The 19404-nt window shown below is 38.8% G+C and overlaps 1 protein-coding gene and 1 long non-coding RNA gene across 3 annotated transcripts; both read left to right on the top strand.

The window, feature by feature from the left end:
- The first annotated feature begins 10957 nt into the window (after positions 1 to 10957).
- Positions 10958 to 14636, top strand: LOC114559054 (uncharacterized). Of its 2 annotated transcripts, XR_003693006.1 has the most exons (3): positions 10958 to 11048; positions 11332 to 11844; positions 13405 to 14636. It is a non-coding gene; the product is annotated as an uncharacterized LOC114559054 (long non-coding RNA). The 2 variants fall into 2 exon arrangements; XR_003693007.1 differs by lacking the exons at positions 10958 to 11048; positions 11332 to 11844 and adding an exon at positions 12466 to 12930 and having other exon boundaries at positions 13405 to 13452.
- Positions 14637 to 15451: 815 nt separating this feature from the next.
- selenok (selenoprotein K) lies at positions 15452 to 19281 on the top strand. Its single transcript, XM_028583638.1, has 6 exons — positions 15452 to 15515; positions 16662 to 16818; positions 17342 to 17432; positions 17801 to 17875; positions 18397 to 18492; positions 18907 to 19281. Exons 2-5 carry the CDS (start codon positions 16674 to 16676, stop codon positions 18485 to 18487), a joined length of 402 nt encoding a protein of 133 aa, XP_028439439.1. The 5' UTR covers positions 15452 to 15515; positions 16662 to 16673; the 3' UTR covers positions 18488 to 18492; positions 18907 to 19281.
- The last annotated feature ends 123 nt before the right edge of the window (positions 19282 to 19404 follow it).

Genomic DNA, 19404 nt, shown 5'->3' with positions numbered 1-19404 from the left:
CCTGTAGACCTGCGCTGTTTTGTCCAACAGTGTGTACGTGGGAGAGCCAGAGATTCTGTGTGTGTGTGTGTGTGTGTGTGTGTGTGTGTGTGTGTGTGTGTGTGTGTGTGTGTGTGTGTGTGTGTGTGTGTGTGTGTGTGTGTGTGTGTGTGTGTGTGATTGTACTGCCTTTACACTGTGTCCACATGGTCAGCACCTGTTCACTGCTCCCCTCCATGTCTTTTTATTACCCAATGCAGCTCATTGAACCCTCATTACCCTTCCACCCTGACTCACCCCTTCCAGCTCCTCCTTCTCTCTCTTCATCCCTTTACATCTGCTAATTATCCTCAACCTTCTGCCTACCACCAATAAAAAAGTCATTTTATTGAACATCCATAAATGTGGATTCACACAAATTAAAAGAAGAATGGTCAAAATCGATTCAGTACGGTCTGGGATATATTGACATTTAGTTGGTTTTTTTACCATTATTGGGTTAAGCTCCAAATTGCCCACACATCCCATGATGGAATGTTTAACCCATTAGTAAATGGAATAACAAAAAGTGAAAATAAAAAGCTAGAATACATAATAATTGTTTGGCAAATGTATGTACTGATTAGTGTTTAGTTACTAGACTACTTTAGTAACTTCACTACTTTTCACAGGGAGATATTGTACTTTTTACTCCACTACATTTATCTGACAGTTTTAGTTACAAGTCACTTTTCAGATTACGATTGCATTCATACCCAAGTTAATTAATCACTTATCAATTTTGTACTATTTTTTGGACAAAATAAGCATTGTGAATGTCACTTTGGGCTGTAACGGCATGCTTTTTGTACTTTAAGTACATTTTCCTGATGAAACTTTTCTTTGCTTGTGTAACATTGATGGAGTAAAAAATAGTAACCATCACCTTTACAGGCTTGACATTTAGCAGTTTAGCACCTATAATATTAAAAAACTATAATTAGTTGTTTAGGTTCACTTGTTAAAATGTTGTTGAGCACTTACCAGACTATGTCCCATACACATGTGAGTTTAAGGCCATCAGAGGAATAAACTAACTGGACAGTATCACAGCCAAGATGCTGACAGGACTAAGCTTATCAGAGAGCTGAACCCAGTCGTGTGCTGTGAAATATGGTATGTATCTGCTCATGCCTTGACTCTAAGGTGAAAGAGGGTTTTAAAGGATTAAGAGTGATGAATGGCCATTGATTTTAGAGGGGAAGATTAAACTTCAGATATATATATATATATACTGTATATACACTAGACAAGATACATTTATGAAGTACATGATATCTCTGCTCCCGTCATTCACTTTCTCAATCTCTCTTCCTCTCTGTCATGCCTTTCAACTTTTTTATCCTCATGCTTGTTAATAATCCCTTTCTTGTCTCTCTTTCATCACCAGTTAGCAACCCCCCACTCCCCCAGCAGTGACAGATTACCTGGCAGTGTGCTTTAACCTCTGTGTGTGTGTGTGTGTGTGTGTGTGTGGGGTGTGTGTGTATGTGTGTGTGCTGGCAGACTGATGGAGGTGATATGAATTTTCAGGAACAAAGAAGGCCTTCACTGTGGGATTAGGGAATCAGACGGTACATCAGCCCACATTCCACAGAGACTCATGGACTTTGTGAAACACCTACCTGGCCTGGATGAGCACTGCTGGGATACAGCTGTGCATCAAATACTGCCTAAAAGACATTCCACTCTGTATGTTTTCCACAATTTGGCTGTTAACATGCATCCAAGTGAACATGTACTTTGAGGAAACAAAATAACTTGAGAAAGTAAAGACAGAGAACAAGAAACATGACAGAGGTAAGAGCAAAAAAGATGGAAGAAAGTGAAAGAGAGACAGACAAAGGAAGTGAGACCTGCCCTCGTTACTGTAAATTAGTCGATAAAAACACTTCACACTTGATTCCTCACCTGTCAGATCCTGTGAAAGAAGAGAACGTTGTTAGTGGCTGGTAGTGACCTGGAAACTGGACACACACACACAATCTTTGGTATCCTTATGGGGACTTTCTGTGACTAAATTATTTCCCTAGTCACCCTTCCTAACCTGGGTCACTTTGTGAAATCCAGTTCGTCAGTTTGTTAAATTGTCATTTAAAGCAAAATCTCGTCTGTAATACATGAAACAGTTTTAACCATATTCTCGTTGCTCTATAGGTTTTTTTCTTATTTTAAATATACAGTATATATATATATATATATATATATATATATATATATATATATATATATATATATATATATACACTAAAAGCCTTATTTATATTTGATTGAAATTATAAGTAGTCTGAATGTATTTGTAATTCACATATTTAGTATAGTGATTGACACAGCTCTTGTATGTTTGTATTGTAAATTATCTGTCAACCAGAGTGTACAATCAGGAAGTGTGATAAGGTGTGTGCTAGAGGTGCCAGTAGCTCCAGATAAAGAGGTTTTAAGAGATTCAGTAGTCCGCCTTTATGAGAGGAGAGTAAACCATTAAAGGTCCAATATGTAATATTTATACTGTAATAAATCCAAAAATGACACCAATGCCTCATCAGATATTAAGGAAACATGTTAAACTGAAATACTATCTTTTCTGTCAACAATGCTAATTTCAGTATTTTTTCTTTTTGAAATTTACATTCCGTGACGGAATTTATGTTTATGTTTTGATCTGTGTGTTGTTATCAACGGCCCAGTTTGACAGCCAGGCCGGGTTGCCAGATATACCTGTAAAAACGTAAACCCAGCACGCTACAGCTGGAACAGTAGTACAGCCATAAAAGCAGCAAACAAATGAACAGGATCAACGGAGATAGATTCTACATGACATAAAAAAAAGAAAATAGCATGTTTCCAACCATCTACCAGAGACGTAACAACCCCCTGGTAAATATTGGAGATGTATTTGAAAGATGGAGACAGCTTAGAGCCCAAAAGGACGCAGAGTTGGCTTATTTTCTCCTGAACAGGTAAGCATTAGCTTCAGGTTAATTTATCACAGCTACTAAGGACGGGCATTTTTTGTCATTTCAACATTTGTGTACTCACATTGAATTATATAGCTAAAGTAACCGAGTTGGTTACTCGCAAAAACAATTGAGACATCGCCGTGCTAACCCTGCTAACTGTTGTCATGGCTGTTTACAGCGTGTAGCCTCTTCAGCGGCTGGAGCCGACAACGGTGAGTTATTTTAAACAACGAGAGGGGGGCTGTAAATCGGAAAGAGAGGACTGTGAGTTTGCAGTGTGTTTAGCGATTGTTGCCGTAATTCTAAGCCAATGAAGTGTGTTTCGTTAGCAAGGTAATGGTATTCATAGCGTTTCGTATTGTAATTCTAAGCCGAGGAAGTGTGCCTGACTGGCGTGTGGAGAGGACAGTGAGGTTGTTGTGTTTTTAGCGGTTCATACTGTAATTTTAAGCCGAAAAAGTGTGTCTGTCAGTTTGTTACAGAGCTCCGCGTGAGCACGGGCTTTTATGACTGTCAATATAGCCAGCATCTAACGTTAGCTTCTCCGCTGTGCTGTGGAGTAATGTCTGGCTATGTGAGACTAGCATCTAACGTTAGCTACTCTGCTGTGCTGTGGAGTAACGTCTGGCTATGTGAGACTAGCATCTAACGTTAGCTACTCTGCTGTGCTGTGGAGTAATGTCTGGCTATGTGAGACTAGCATCTACCGTTAGCTACTACGCTGTGCTGTGGAGTAACGTCTGGCTCAAGGGGGTAAGCTTCGCTTCAGAACTCGAGCCATCATGGCGCCATTTTGTTGCTAACTGGCCATCACCTCCTGTTAGCATTCCGCTGACCGCCATTTTTTTTTTACGTCACTTGACTGCGAATAACTTTACATCTGAAGCGTTTAAAGACTCTATTTGTCCGTTGTTTAGTTCCAAAGAAACACGACAATGTATAAAAGGCTCCATTACCTTGTGCCTCACGTTATGGCTCCGTAGCGGACGTTTTTGTAAAAATAGGCTAACGATTGTGTCATAACCAAGTGACTTACTGTCGCATAGTAGAGGAATTACCGTATAGTACAGGAGAAGCTCGCAGGCAGTTTCGACTTACATGAGATGTTTAGGTTTAATTACTAATGTCAACTAGCATGTTAGTGATCAATAATTAGCCTGTGCCCATGTTATCTCCTTACATACACCTACAGTCTCCGTATCTGTAAGATTGGGAATGATTGAGATTTCTCTTGGCACAGCTACCAGAAGACTTACAACTTTCAGACACGTTGCTCACGTCACATTCTCTCAGTTGGAGGCTGCGCAGTAAAGCTGGCCATCACCGGAAAAGTGCTTCTAATAGCCTTCACTGGTCTCCATCCAGAGCAACGGGGTCTATTGGTCCATTATATACTGTCTATGGTCTGGCTATGTGAGAAAAGCATCTAGCAACATTGTTGTGAATGCTGCGGTCTCAGCCTGGCAACCCCCGTGAACTTCGAGTCTGGGCAGGAGGGGGCGGGGGAAACGACTCTCCAGTATTTTGAATTGGTAGTGCAGTAACTATTTTAACCGCTAGCTGCCAGTATTACACACAATATTACATATTGCACCTTTAACCAAATCACGCTTTCTTTAAAGGACGTTTCACAGGCTGGAGTACAGCGATCTCTAGCTATGATTACTTCAAGAATGTGCTCCTGCAGATCTAGCATGTAGCTATAACCCTCTCATGCTCAAAATTAGATCAGGAGGAGTAAAGTTTTCTACTGGAAAAAAAAAATCACATTCATGCATTTCTCTTATGGTTAATACAATTCTGCTTTTTTTACTCCAAGAGTGTGTTTTGTTTTTGCACCTGGGGATATTCATGTTAAAACCAAAGGTGTACACACTCAGAATCAGAATCACACTTAAATGAAAAATAGTCATAGTAACATGCGAGACAGGTTCACTTCTATTGAGAATTGGCTGCTCTTCTAAAGTCAAAGCAACTGCAAAATGTCTTCATATTTTCACCTCAGTTTTACCATTGATATTTCTTTGGCTGACATGTTTGAGCAAATAGTTTCTGTTGCAGAGATTATCTTCCCCTGAGAGAAATGTCTGTGAAATTACTTTTAAATTACAAAAAAAAAATTGTACTGTTGTCAGGAATCACAAAAAATCCAATGTATCCAGATAGCTATTGATACACTTTGAGGGTGTAATATTAGGTATTGAAAATAGTTGATCATTTCACCTTTTAAAATGCATGTCAAACACTAGCAATACTGACAAAACAACCACCCAACCTGGTTCCTGCTTTTTTTATTACCTGATCACATCTCTGGAACAGCATAACTTTAAAGTGCTCATATTATGTTTTTTGGCTTTTTACCTTACCTTTATTGTGTTATATATCTTTTATGTGCACGTTATAGGTTTACAAAGTGAAAAAGCCCAAAGTCCACCCCAAAGGGACTTACCATCTCCAACAGAAAACACTGTTCACAAACTGCTCCAAACAGCTCTATTGTAGTCTAGCCTTTACTTCAGAGACAAACATGCGTCACTTTGTAACACGTTGTAATGCTCGCCTAGCTGCTAGCGTGGCACTCCCTCATACTCTGCTTCTGACTTGCTGGTTGTCCTTACCTAGGTACTATGCATGTGCGACTCCCAACAAAGGTGGAACAGAAGCGCAATGTCTCATTCTGTAGCTAAAACGGAGAGCTCAACACACAGGGTGAAAAGAGGAGCTGCAGCAATGTGCAGTATGACAACAATATGGTGTTTTTTGAAAATCAAACCATGTAAACCTATTCTGGTACAACCTCTAAATACAATTATGAGCCTGAATATGAGCATAATATCAGCACTTTAAGATTGAGAATGTGGCTCCTGGCAGTTATTCGGGTGAACTGCACAGCGATTAGTGGACTATATCTGCCCCTGCAGTACCATACTGTGTCAGATGGAGCAACCCTGGATGGACAATTGTTGAAGCCGGTCTGCATTTACTCACATCCAGAACATAATTCAACTGTGGGGGTTGCTAGCAGGCTGCTCTGCTTTTTCCTTTTGTGTGTGTGTGTGTGTGTGTGTGTAGGGGGTGTGTTTCCAGGTGCCTGAAAGAGGTTTGAGTGTCTAAATGTTTCCAGTAGAAGAATTTAACCTCTGAACTCCAAAGGAAAGTGCTTTTCATTCATCAATAAGAAAATGGACACATGCTAATACATACACACATACAGTCACGAGCAAACACACCATTAAGCACATATGGGAATACAGCACACACATACACTTTGTTATAAGCTGCCACGATGATTCATGAGGTCATGGTGCGTGATCATTTCCCTGAAGGCCGGACTCTGACCTTTGACCCCTCCAGTGGCAGTTTAGTTCTCCCTCAGAGAGGTCACATCCTTACAGTTGTCTGTCCTCTTCTTCTTTCACCTCAGTTTGTCACATCCATCGCTCCTCACCTTCTTCTCACCTTTAGTCTTTGCCTTCTCCAAATCTCTCCATGACGTTTTCTTCCCAGCCACTACACCTCCTCAAAGAGGACACAGACCAAACAAAGAGTTGATTGGAATGTTTTCTGGTTTGTGATCCAGAAACTCACGGCTACTCATGAAGTTGACAAGTAATTTCCTGCATCCACTTGTTTCATTACGTTGACTGACTTGATGGATGAAGTGACCATAAACACAAGACATTCATGACAGAATAACTGAACATACGAGAATCCTCTCGCAGTGGTGAAATGTACCTAAGTACATTTACTTAAGTGTTGAAGCACTTTTACTTAAGAATATTTCCATTTTATGCCATGTTATTAGGGGTGTGACGAGATCTCGTTGTACGAGATCTCGCAAGCTTAAAACGTGACGAGATTTCTCGTCGAGGTGAAAAGTTTACATATTGTGTTCGTCTTGTCTGTCACTCTTTCGCCGTTTATTATTTCCGCAGGAAAACCAAAATGTTGCCACACAAATAATTTAAAAGTGGCAGGAGGATCTTCAATAGTAATTCCACGCTCCATCACGCTGACATCACATCGCCTCACGAGACAACTTTTCACCTCGACGAGAAATCTCGTCTCGTTCTCGTGAACCCAATCTCGTGATGTGTCTCGTCTCGTGGAGTAAGCGTCTCGTCACACCCCTACATGTTATACTTCTATTCCACAAGATTTCAGAGGGAAATGTATTTTTTACACCACTACTTGTCATGTGCAGTTATAGTTACTAGTTACTTTATAAATTAACATTTTTTATTCAAAACTCATAAAACCGAATTTTTCGGATTCAATAGTGTATCTTACTTTATCATTATAAAATGTAAACACTATAATCATTTACTTAGCTCCACCTCTACCAACAACATTTAAATGCTACTTTCATGTGAATGCATCAATAATTAATAATCCAAAATCTATCATACTATAAACTATATTCATAATGAAAACTCTCCTATCTTTTGATACTTTATGCTAGTAATATTTTGTACTTTTACAATGTAGAATTTTGAGGGCCTGACTTGAACCAGTAATGGAGTATTTTTACATTAGTACAGCTTTACTTTTACTTGAGTAAACTGTTCTCCCCATGTCTATGATCCTCTTCAACTTCAACTCTGAACTTTGTATTGGGAAATTGTTATGTGGATGAATAGGGTTTGGTTAAAAAAAGACAAATGTTAAACTTCAATATTCCGCACATTGATAGCTGTGTTGTAATTCTGATTTAACATTAGGCTCTAAATCACATTAATTTCTTCTCTGTTTCTAACTGCATTTTTTTCTTCTAATTTCCTCCTAACTTGTAAAAAAGTCATTTGTACACTGTTTCCTATATAATATCATAATCCACCCTTATAGCATATATATATATATATATATATATATACACACACAGACCAGTCCCAGTCCGTCCGGTTTCATTTCTTTTCCCTTATCAGCTGGAGCCAAATATTACTGCTAAGTCTAGATACACAGATCAACCAGCCAAGCACCGTCTCATATCTAATCTCCAATAACCATTAACAGCTGAAACCCACTTAGCTGCAGTAATTAGGGAGGGGTGAAAGGGAAATGGGAGGGCTGAAAGAAAGAAAGAGGGAAAGCCTGCTAACATTCCTTCATGCTCCTCATCATGTTCTCCCTGTTGCTAATTTTTCCATCCTAACTCCTCCTCCCCCTTTTCTCTATTATTTTCCTCTTATCCTAAACCCTATCCATATGTCTCCAGCAGGCCTGAAAGACCATTTATGAAATGTAGACTAGACAAATAATCTCATCTGTAATTACACTCAGTCCTTCTGAAGAAAGCCCAAAATATACAAACTCTCACCTACACGCTCACACACATATTTGTGTTTCCTATTTCTGGACACATGATTAGATGGGCCAATGCTCAACATATACACTCAATGTACACTCTTTCTAGTTCTTTCTCAGAGTATTGCTTCTCTGTCAAAACCCACTTAACACTCAGATGTTGAAAGAAAATGTCATTTGTATGTGTTGGAAAAGTATTTCCACTTGTTTTCCTACAGTGTGCATTTGAACATCTCATACTTAGCTCGTTTGCCTCTTTATATGCTTTATATAGCAGATCACATATTTAATTATTTATGCATTTTTTATTTCATTATGTCGCATGAAAATTAAAATGTACTGTATGATAACAGATGTAAATGTAAGTGAAAGAATGAAAGTATGAGATGACAGAGTGGAAAACAGTGTGAACTTGTTTCCATATATTTCATCAAGTGCTGACAGTGTTGAAAGCTCTTCTTATTGTGAGAGAGCCAGCCCACTTTAGCTAAGTGAGGGTGTGAAAACTATTCAACGCTAATGGACTCATCCATTACGGTTTTGTGAAAACACAGACTAAGTGGAGGAACATTAACAACGGAGGTCTGCTTGTGTGTGCACGTGTGTGTGTGTGTGTGTGTGTGTGTGTGTGTGTGTGTGTGTGTGTGTGTGTGTGTGTGTGTGTGTGTGTGTGTGTGTGTGACCAGCAATTGATTTTCAAATTGATGAATGAGTGTTTGAATGCACACCTGTGTGTATGTTAAGTGTGTGTATATGCATAATGTGTGTGTATATGTGTTTGTGTGTTAAAGTGAGGTTTGTTGCAAAGAGATGAATGTGCCCACAGTCATTTAGCGGTTTCCACTGTTAATAATGAAACATAAAATTTGTAGGAGGACCTGCTGGCACAATAGAACACACACACACACACACACACACACACACACACACACACACACACACATACACACTATCCTGCTACTCCTGCTTTGGGATCAGTGATCTCTCATCTACCTGTTATGTATGAACTTTGACCCCTCTGCATGTGTCAGCCCTCAGAAGTACAGCCCTGTTTTGTCTGAACTTTTGACCTTTAACCTTCAGTCTGGGGTCTTGGCCATCAGCAGCAGTAGAGGAACACCAGTTAGGTGACAAGCTGCTTCAAAGACGCACAGCCTTCCAAGTTGTAGAGCTGTTTCTTTTTATTTCATTAGTCTTTCCCGACGGGACGTCTGGGAACCTAAAGGGCTCCTTGTGGGGTCAGAAAGGTTCTTATCTAAATAAGAAATAGTATATTGTTTGATTATGAGAAGGCAGCACAGCCAGACTCTATATCTCATTTACAGTTTTTTTTCGATTGCTAAACGACAGTGGGCCCAACTAGAGTAACGTGCAAAACTCTAACTACAGTCTGCACAGCAGCAGTTCATATGGACCAAACTCTAGTTCATATTTCATTGCTTGAACACAGAATACAGTTTTCAAAACTCTACACATTTATCCCATGACTTTAACCACCACCTGCACAACACTGTGGATTTACAGCACGTTGTTCAAATACTAACACACTGCTGTCTTAACTGTTAACCACGCATTCAAAACAGAACAGATTTCAGTCTGGTGCCTATCAAACACTGCTGATTGCAATTTTAGCTGAAAGCCTAAGCAGGTGTCTTGTTTTAGACTAGTTAGTGAACATATACGATATTTATACAGAGAAAGCTCAGAAAGTCTTTTTTTTGTATAAAAACACCAAATAAGAATGAAAAATTATACACTGTACTGTAGGTTATATACACAACTATACAAAGAAATTTGAAAAACACTATCTTTACGATAGTAAAACTGCGTTCTTACTGTTTTTCAGAAAGTAATGGAGGTGAAAGCAATGGAAACACTACATTAATTTGTATTTAGAGATGATGCAGACATCCAATGTGATGAAAAAAACTTGCCGCATGATGCTGGAGAGAGGCAGAATTAGTCACACTATTACTGTTATGTACCTTTAGTTTTTTTTTTTTTTTTCAGTAATTCCATAAATTACTAGAGATAAAATACTATATTAAAGCAAACTGCTGATTTTCATTCCTTTTTGTTTACCTTACGTGAAAATTGGTATATTATAAAATTTCTATATTTTCTTTAAAGAAACTATTGAGTAGTGTAAAGTCACTCAAATTCTGTTTCTGTCTTGGTGTTTGATGCTAGTGTTTTTACTCTCAGTGTGTTCTGAGTGACAGTGTGTGTTATCTAGATGACAATTGTCCATAGTGTTTGGCTGCACTGAGCCTGTTTTGAGACGTGTGTTAAGAGTTGTGTTGCTTGGAATGAGTTTTGCAGGTGATGTGAACTGTTTAGCTCAGGTGACTGTTGGTAGTGCAGAATGTAGTTTGAGTTTTACACATGTAGCTTCAGTTGTGCCTGCTGTCGTTTAGCAATCGAAAAAAAACTGTATTTCTCTTTTTTTGTTCATTATAACGTCACTGCTGCCCTCTGGTGGCTCAGAGGTGGAAACTATTCTTGAGGGAATCATTATGAAGCAGGCTTTTTTCACAAAAAAATGGACATATCCTCAATTTATTGTGTCATGAATGAAAAAAAAAAATATATATATATATATATTTTTTTTTTTTTTTTTTTTGATGTAGGGCCCCATTTACTCTGAAAACCTCTGACCGGAAGTACTAGTTTTCCTCACTTTATTGGCACTTCACGGGTGAAAAAAATAGTCTGGTGCAGAGCCTGTCTTTCTCTATTACTGTGGTCTGGTGATAAAGTAATAACGTAAGTTACATTCATGGTGGACAGTCTATCTGCATTGTAAAATTGTAGTTCTAAGTAAAACATCATATGCCTTTGTGTTTCATTTGGCATTAAAATGTTAACACTATATTCTGTACATTTTGTGTTGATGGAAGCTATTCTAGTAACGCTAACGTAACGTTAGCTTGCTAGCGTTACCTGGCCTAAATTAGCGCATTGAAAATGACCATCGAGTTGATTGAAAACCTTGACTGTCATCAGAAACCGTACAAATGCTAATGATCCTCTCGAAATGTGTTTACAGACCGATTGGGACGGATAATGTACACTTACACTCTGCACCTCCAAGGATAAAATAAGGGAAATGCCACATTGACACATTTACCTTCAACTTTGAAGTGTCACAGCCACCGTTACAGAGGCAACTGTTGGGTTATCATAGATATATATCTATGTTGGGTTATTACCTCGCCAGACAGTTGTGATGGTCTCTCAGTTTCAGAGGACATCTACTTCCAGTATGAGTGAGTTAACAGACTTTGACAGAGGCCAGATAGTTGGTGCCCAGGTTGCAGGTCTGTCGGTCAAAAAAACTGCTCAGTTATGTGATGTATCAAGTCAAACTGTCTTCAAAGTCATGAGTGACTATAACAAACACGGACACACTTCATCAGCAAAAAAGAACAGTGGACACAAGGCACAGACGAAGAGGAGAGGACTGACAAAAGCTACAACTAATGGAGAAGTTGCCAGTGGGAAACCAGTATCCAAGTCTGATGAAGAGAGCAAGATACCTGAATCCCAGACCCAAGACAAGGTGTAATCTGATGTGCTGTATTTCAGACTTTCCATTATATTTATACTGGTTAATGTTTGCCTAAAGCCACAGCCTTCATTTAACCCAAAATGTTGCTCACTTTTGAACATTTTTGTTTAGTTTTTAGTACAGCCCAACCGATAAAGGATTTTTAAGGCCAATATCGATACAAATATTTGGTGATTTAAAAATCTGATATTCCGATATATTGGCCAATATACATTTAAAAAAAACATAATCCAGAAACGCGTAACAAAACAAACAGATTTTCCTAACATTAGTTATTTGTAGTTATTTATGAGTCCTCACTACAATAATATGGTAAAGCAGTTTAACAATAAACTTGTTCCTTTTATTGTCACAACAGAACAGCGGAACATCAAAATATATTAAAGTTCTGATAAATAAAATGTATAAAAATACAAACTTAAGATATGAAAGTTAAAGTCCTTTGAACAGAAACACCATAACAACAATACAAAAATCAAATCGTTGCCAACAAGGACGTTGTAGCGCGCCCTCTGGTGGACAAACTATGCAACGCCAACACTCATAACATGGTCGAAAGGTGTTTCGTCCGTTTTTATTTTATTTTTTAAATATTAATTTATCGGCCATAAATGCCGATACCGATAGTTTGGAAAATGCCAAACATCGGCCCGCCGATATATCAGTCTGGGTCTAGTTTTTAGGTTTCCTTATTTTATTTTTTAAAGGGAATATGTGTCTATTCTTTCAGTACAATTCCAGGCTTTCCCCAAGCTTTCTTGACTGCAGCTTATAAAACATCACTTAAGATCAATTTAAACAAGTGACACTCTGTGTTTGGGTGCAGCTGTCAAATGTTTTTGTCCAACTTAAACATTATGGACAACAACTAAACTGGTGGATTTAATTGTTTACTGCTCAATTTCCCTTTTATGCAAAATATGCAGATTACAAAAAAATTGTAACGTAAAGCATAGTCCTGACCCTTTTTATTCTGAAAATCTACAACCGGAAGTACTATTTCACCCCGTTGAAACCCCAAACAGCTCAGTGTTAAAGTAGCGGTGGACAGTCTGCCTACGTTGTTTACTTTTAGTTGTAAGTAAAACTTCATCGTCAATGCACACACATGTTTCATTTGGCATTAAAATATTAACACTATATTCTGTAAACGTTTTGTGGTGATGAAACCTATTCTAGTAACGTTAGCTTGCTACCTGGCTAGCCTAAATTACAGCATCTAAATTACCATCGAGTTGATTGAAAACCTTTGACTGTCAACAAAAAGCGAACAAATGCTAATTAGCTTCTCTAAATGTATTTTAGCTACTGCTGGGTTATTGTACTGTACTGTAAAATGCTTCGTTTATTTTGTCCAGCCCCTTTTTAAGTGACTGTCTCAGGTAATGTTAGCTTGAACGTTAGTTGTGGGTGTCTTGACAAGTTACTGGATTCAGTTGAGCACTGCACATCTACCTTAGCATGCAATTGAGTGTTGGTGTGTCTAACAAATGTGTTTTTAAATGTTAACTTTTGGTATTTCTTATTATCCCCTTTTGTATCCATTCATAGACACAGTGGTGAATGTTTTCCTACCCTGGATATCTCTGATCCAGTGTACAAAATAATGGAATCACCATATGACGGAGGACATTGGCGCACCTAAGTAGAAATTACAGGGCCTGCTGCCTGCGTGTAAATTGGGATTGCTTGCCGGCACCAAAAGAGACCGTCAACACTTAAATAGCAGCGTTTAAAGCAATATGAGTGACTTAACAGAGTTTGAACGATGCCAAATAGTTGCTGCGCGGCTGTCAGGGGCATCTGTCACAAAAACTGCACAGCTTTTTAACGTGGCAAGGGGAACAGTCTCCAGAGTCATGACTGTGTACATCAAACATGGACGAACAGCATCAGCAAAGAAGAACAGCGGGCGCAAGTCAAAGCTCACAGAACAGGATAGACAGACACTTCTCAGGATAGTCGATGAGCACCCTGAGTATACAGCCTCAAAAATAACCACAGAGTTGAATGGACACCTCTCTCACACCGTCTCAGTCAAAACTATACGGCGTGAGCTTCACAAAGCTGGTATTTTTATAGGAGCAGCCAGTCGGAAACCAGAGACCGAGACTGAAACACAGAAGCCAGATGGAAAGAACACTAAACCTAAACCTGGCAAAGAGCGTGACACACAAAAACATGGCGACGAGAGCACAAAACCTGGAATGCAAACAAATGACAAAGAGTGTGGCACACAAAAGCCTGTGGGAGACAAAACAATACCTGAAGCCCGGGTTAGTGTCGAAGAGTACAACACAGAAAAATCTGAAGAGAGAATACAACCTGAATCCCAAGTCAGTTAAGAAGAGTACATCACACAAAAGCCTGGTGAAGAGAGCACCGAACCTAAACCTCAGACCAGTGAAAAGGAATAACTTGTTGTATTTTCAGCCTTTCTTATATATCTAGATTGGTCATATTAATAATGGAAAACCACAGAATGCCTACATCCCTTAATGTTGCCCACTGTCAAATGTGACCATGGATTTCTGTTTCAAGATTTTATTATGTATTTTGAATGAATTTAAAAGGGTGCAAGATTCCGGCATATCCCAAGCGTTGTTTTTTGTGTGGTTTGCGAGCAAACGTAACTTAACAGAAGACTAAAAAGTGAAAAATGTCCAAACTGTAAATTATAGTTTTTTTCCTGATATTCAGACAAATGTCATGCTGAAATTATTGTCTGTGTTGTACTGTAAAGCATGGCCTTTTTGAGGTTATAATTTTTTATATATATATATATATATATATATATATATATATGTATATGTATATGTATGTATGTGTATATATATGTGTGTGTGTGTGTGTGTGTGTGTGTGTATATGTATATATATGTATGTATATATTGTTGTGGATAAGGTGCAAAACCAAGCAGCAACCATAATCCCATAAGAGTCTTAAAAAATAAAGTTCCTCTGCTGCCACTGTGAAAACTAAAAACTAAACGCATACTTTTTGAAATATGAAGTCATTTTTTATTCCTGAGATGTCAGGTTCTTAGTTGTATATCTCCATAATGTGTCTTCTAACATATTTTGACTGTGGTCTTTGCCTCTGGAATAGCCAGAATAGCTGAGGAAGTTACAATCTGTAAATACCTTTAAAAGGAACCTGAAAACTTACCTTTTAAGTTAAGCATTCTCTTGGTCTTCATCCGTTTTTTATTTAATTTACTTGTATTGTATTGTTGTATTGTTAAGCACCTTGTATTGTAATTTTGTACAAAAGGTGCTATATAAATAAAGTTTAAATTAATGTTTGTACTAGGGTGACCAGACGTCCCCAAAACGTCGGGACAGTCCCGAAATCCAAGCAGTTGTCCCGAATCCCGAATCCTGCCCTAATTGTCCCGAAAATTAGAGCAAAGTATCAAAAGCAGACTCTCGATTTTATTTATTTATTTATTTATTTTGACACTCGAGTAGTTCTAGTCTGATAGAACATTAAAAACTGTTGATGGTGATTGAGTCATCCTGCAGCCCGCCCCCATCGGCTGCTCATTGGCTGCAAGTTGCAACGCGAATTTTCATGCATTCATTTTTGAAATGGAGGCTCAGGCTGGTGTCCCGGGACCCGATCAAGATCAACACGTAGCTAAAAAGCAAAAGTCTCTGCAGGTACGGGGAGGACTGGGTAGAGAAATACCCCTGGATTACTGCAGTTTTCAGCGATGCAAACAAAGCGTTTTGCAATGTATGTAGGAAGGAGTTTGGTGTTTCACACAGCTCCATGCTAGCAGCAAACTATATATAGCCACGCTTTCCAAAAAAACAATTCTTCATCTTGTTTAACACACAACTTTAATGAAACCTAGATTTTTTTTAATGGTATGTTGTTGTTTTTTTGACTCTCAAGTAGCCTAGTTAGAACATTAAGAAGACCAATACAAAAAAAAAACAATCACCAGCCGTCCTGAGAGAACCACATCTCTAAAAAGTCAACATTTTATGAGCTCAGAAAAACAGTATGAATACATAGTTTTCAATGGACAGAAGGGGAAGGAAAAACTAATCTGAAGGGTAACTTAACTATAGCTGTCAGATAATGTAGGGGAGTAAACAAGTACAGTATTTGCCTCGGTGAAGTAGAAGTATAGTTGCATAAAAGATAAAATATGCAAAATACAACGACAAACTACAGCCTCCAAAAACACCACAAAGTTCAAATGTCCACTTAACAGATTCAACAAAAACTGACTACATAATTTTATTTTAATGGCATTTTGTATATTATAAATTATAATAGAAATGTGAGTGAAATATGTTTTTATTATATAAAAAGCACTGACATACATAGGCTACGACAATGCAACAGAATTATTACATTGCAGTTTGAACAGTGGGGACAAAATAGCTGTCAGCAACTTAGAAAAGGTTGAGCTTCTAGCTCAAACATTTAGGAAAATTCATAGTTAAGATAATAATAGATAATCTTTCAGCGGGGGCCATCAGAAAGTGCAGAAACAAAGCCCTAATGAAGAACCCCAGAATAGTGGAGAAAGCAGAAGTGTCAGGAAATCCATTAGACTGGCCTTTTAGTACCTTGGAGCTATTAGTGCTTGTCAAACCACTTCTGGAAAAGATCGTGTATAAATGTTGGAACACACGACAGAGAAGTCACTAACCGTAGTGTTAAAACCGTTTAACAGAGTTTGGGATACTGGTCAACTTCAGTGTGTGGAGTGTCTGAACAAGCAATAATACTACCAGGGAAAGACCCTTATTTTGTTTCTGAATTTATCTCTCGTTCCCATACATGTCCAGTTGGTGGCGGTAATGTTGTTTTGCCAACCGCTAATAAACCACGAAGAAGAAGAAGAACGACACAACGGACACGGAAGTGCGCAAGTTGGTTGTAAACACAGCTGTGAAGCTTTGGCTGTTGACGTTACTTTCAAAAACATGGTGTACGTGTCCAACGGTGAGTGGTTTGTCCTGTGTTCTCAACCGTTTTATCATCTTCAGAGGGAATATATAGTTTTCTTGTTGATATAGTTTTATCAGCCAAACATTTTCCGTTAAAACACACCACTTGCTATTAATAATATGATGTGTAGTTGTAGCAGAGCGTAGGCTACATTTAGCTAACTAACAGCTAGCTTGATAGCAAAATTAGCCCCCACGTAGCAGAAATAAATGCTGAATTAAACCAGTGAGTCTTCTTCAAGGGGGGTTTCTGATAGTGTTTCATCTATTGCTCAGCACATCACATCACATCGGTGTTAAAAGCCGTTAGTTTATTGAGTGTGCTATGTTGATCAACAGGCCAAGTAACAAACCTGGGACCTGTGTTGTGTCTCGCGCTGGTTAGCTGTTAGTCAGTTTACTCTGAGGAGGAATGTGTACATAAACTCTTGGTTTTCAATGTGAATAACCTCACAGTCTATTCTGTCTTCCATCACCTGATCCCTGCGGTCTCATCCACCTCTCCCGGTCTCTCTCAGGTCAGGTCCTGGACAGCAGGTCCCAGTCACCATGGCGATTGTCCTTACTAGTCAATCTCTTCTGGGGAGCAGTGGAATTCATCGGCATGTTGTAAGTGCTATATTGTTACCGTGTTGCTTGTAAAACACATACAAAGTGGTGAAATAGTGAGATAATTACAATACTAGAGTCTTAGCCACGCTGGTGTTTCTGTGTGGCTGTACTACACAGCAGTGCTTTGAGCTAAACTTTAATGTCAGCAACCTCACAATGACATTGTTAACATGTTGATGTTTAGCAGGTGTAATGTTTGTAATGTTCACCATCTTAATTTAAGGCATTCGCATGCTAATATTTGCTAGTGGGGTTGATACTGAGGCGGTTCTTGTGTTTTTCAGGTATTTTGTCATAAACCAAAGAATTAAGGACAATGTTTTTGTATCACCACATGACTCTGATCTTTCTTTGTCCTCTACCAGTTTTAAATCAATTTTTCACCCCGACATGACAAAGGATGGAAACTATGGTTCGTCACGCTTTACTGATGGCAGAGGGTAGGTCCCTGGGGAGCACTGTACTGTCACACACACTGGGGGACATGCCCTACATGTCCCTCTATCCTAAACATTGAAGGTACCCTGATCTGATGACGGTAGTGTAGTCTGTGCCTGTACTTGTCATATGCACGGAACTAGTTCAGAATTTTATTTGGTACACATTGGCTTATAATGTGTAACCATCTTTTTTCTGTCCTTTTGGGTCCATGTATGAAATCCACTGGTTACTAAAATCTTATTAAAAATGGTTCCTAATCCAAGGATCTTAGAGCTGCAGAGTTTAAATATAGTTTTATGCTATTGCCCACTACATAAGTTGTAAATGAATTGCAGTTTAGTGAGTTAAGTGTATTTTAGGAAGGGAGTGTTTTTCATTTATGTTGCCAATCCGTTGTACTCCAGTTAAATATCTGATATAGTAGAAAATTATGAAAACAATAATAGAGACTTATGACCTTTTTGAGGCCGCTAGCCTAATTTTATAACATAGTTCCCTCTTCTGTGGCTTGCCTTTTCAGTCCTCCAGGTCCCCCTGGTGGCAGACGACGGATGGGAAGAGTAAACCACGATTCAGGTCCCAGCGCTCCACCGATGGGTGGAGGAGGATGAGGAAGGTAAGGACTTTTTTTTTTTTTTTAAACTGATAAATCCTTTGTTATCTTGTACCTTCTATTTCTGAAGCCTGTATCACAAAGTGAGATTAGGGATATAATATAACAAGTGGCCTTAAAAGTATAAGTTAGGGTGGCCAGGTTGGATCAGCAGGTAGAGCAGGCGCACATATATTTAGAGGTTTATGCCTCGACGCAGAGGTCCAGGGTTCAACTCCCACCTGTGACGATTTCCTGCATGTCTTCCCCCTCTCCTGTCCATTAAAGGCGGAACAGCCTAAAAAAATAATCTATAAGTTAGGAATGTAAACATTTCAAAGTTGTTCGTTAATTGATTCAATAGATATTTGGACATGATGTGAAGCCATTACTCCTCCATTGTATAACGATAACTATTGTACTCTCCTCACTCTTTAGGTAAATGCCTACACGGAATGTGTAGGCATGGGGCCTGGCACAGTGTTCATTTGCTCAGAACAATGGTGATGTCACAGTGCTGAAGCCCCTCTTCATCGGCTGCCGCTGCCATGAGCAGTTTTTTGATGCCTTTCTGGGAATTCCTACACGTAGGGGCCAGAATGGCTGATACAGCAGCTATCCATATCTTTTCCTCTTTCAGCTCCAACCCTTTCCTTTCACACCAGTCTCTTAGAGATGTGTGTTACTGATGTCTCGATTTTGATCATCCCTTCTGGGAATAATAAATAATAATAATAATGATAATAAAGTTTGTCTTTGTTTTGCATTTGTCTGTCTGATCAATAAATGTGCGATGTTTAAACATGTTACTACTACGTTTGTCCTGTTCCATTACTATCACACTCGGTAATGACGCAACTTGTCTATGTGGAGCAAAAAAACTCCGCTGAAACAGTTGCATAATGCCTGTAAGTTTTAGGTTAGCATTAAGTTACT

Source organism: Perca flavescens, chromosome 7, assembly GCF_004354835.1.
Source record: "Perca flavescens isolate YP-PL-M2 chromosome 7, PFLA_1.0, whole genome shotgun sequence".
Classification (NCBI taxonomy): Eukaryota; Metazoa; Chordata; class Actinopteri; order Perciformes; family Percidae; genus Perca; species Perca flavescens.
Note: the sequence above shows the minus strand (reverse complement) of the source record. Positions and strands in the feature narration are given on the sequence as shown.

What these genes read in the sequence shown, in the direction of transcription:
- selenok (XM_028583638.1), top strand. Translation starts at nt 16,674, where the DNA reads ATGTTGTTTTGCCAACCGCTAATAAACCACGAAGAAGAAGAAGAACGA. An exon ending in CATGGTGTACGTGTCCAACG is followed by an intron (nt 16,819 to 17,341) that starts GTGAGTGGTTTG and finishes GGTCTCTCTCAG; the next exon opens with GTCAGGTCCTGGACAGCAGG. An exon ending in GTGGAATTCATCGGCATGTT is followed by an intron (nt 17,433 to 17,800) that starts GTAAGTGCTATA and finishes GTCCTCTACCAG; the next exon opens with TTTTAAATCAATTTTTCACC.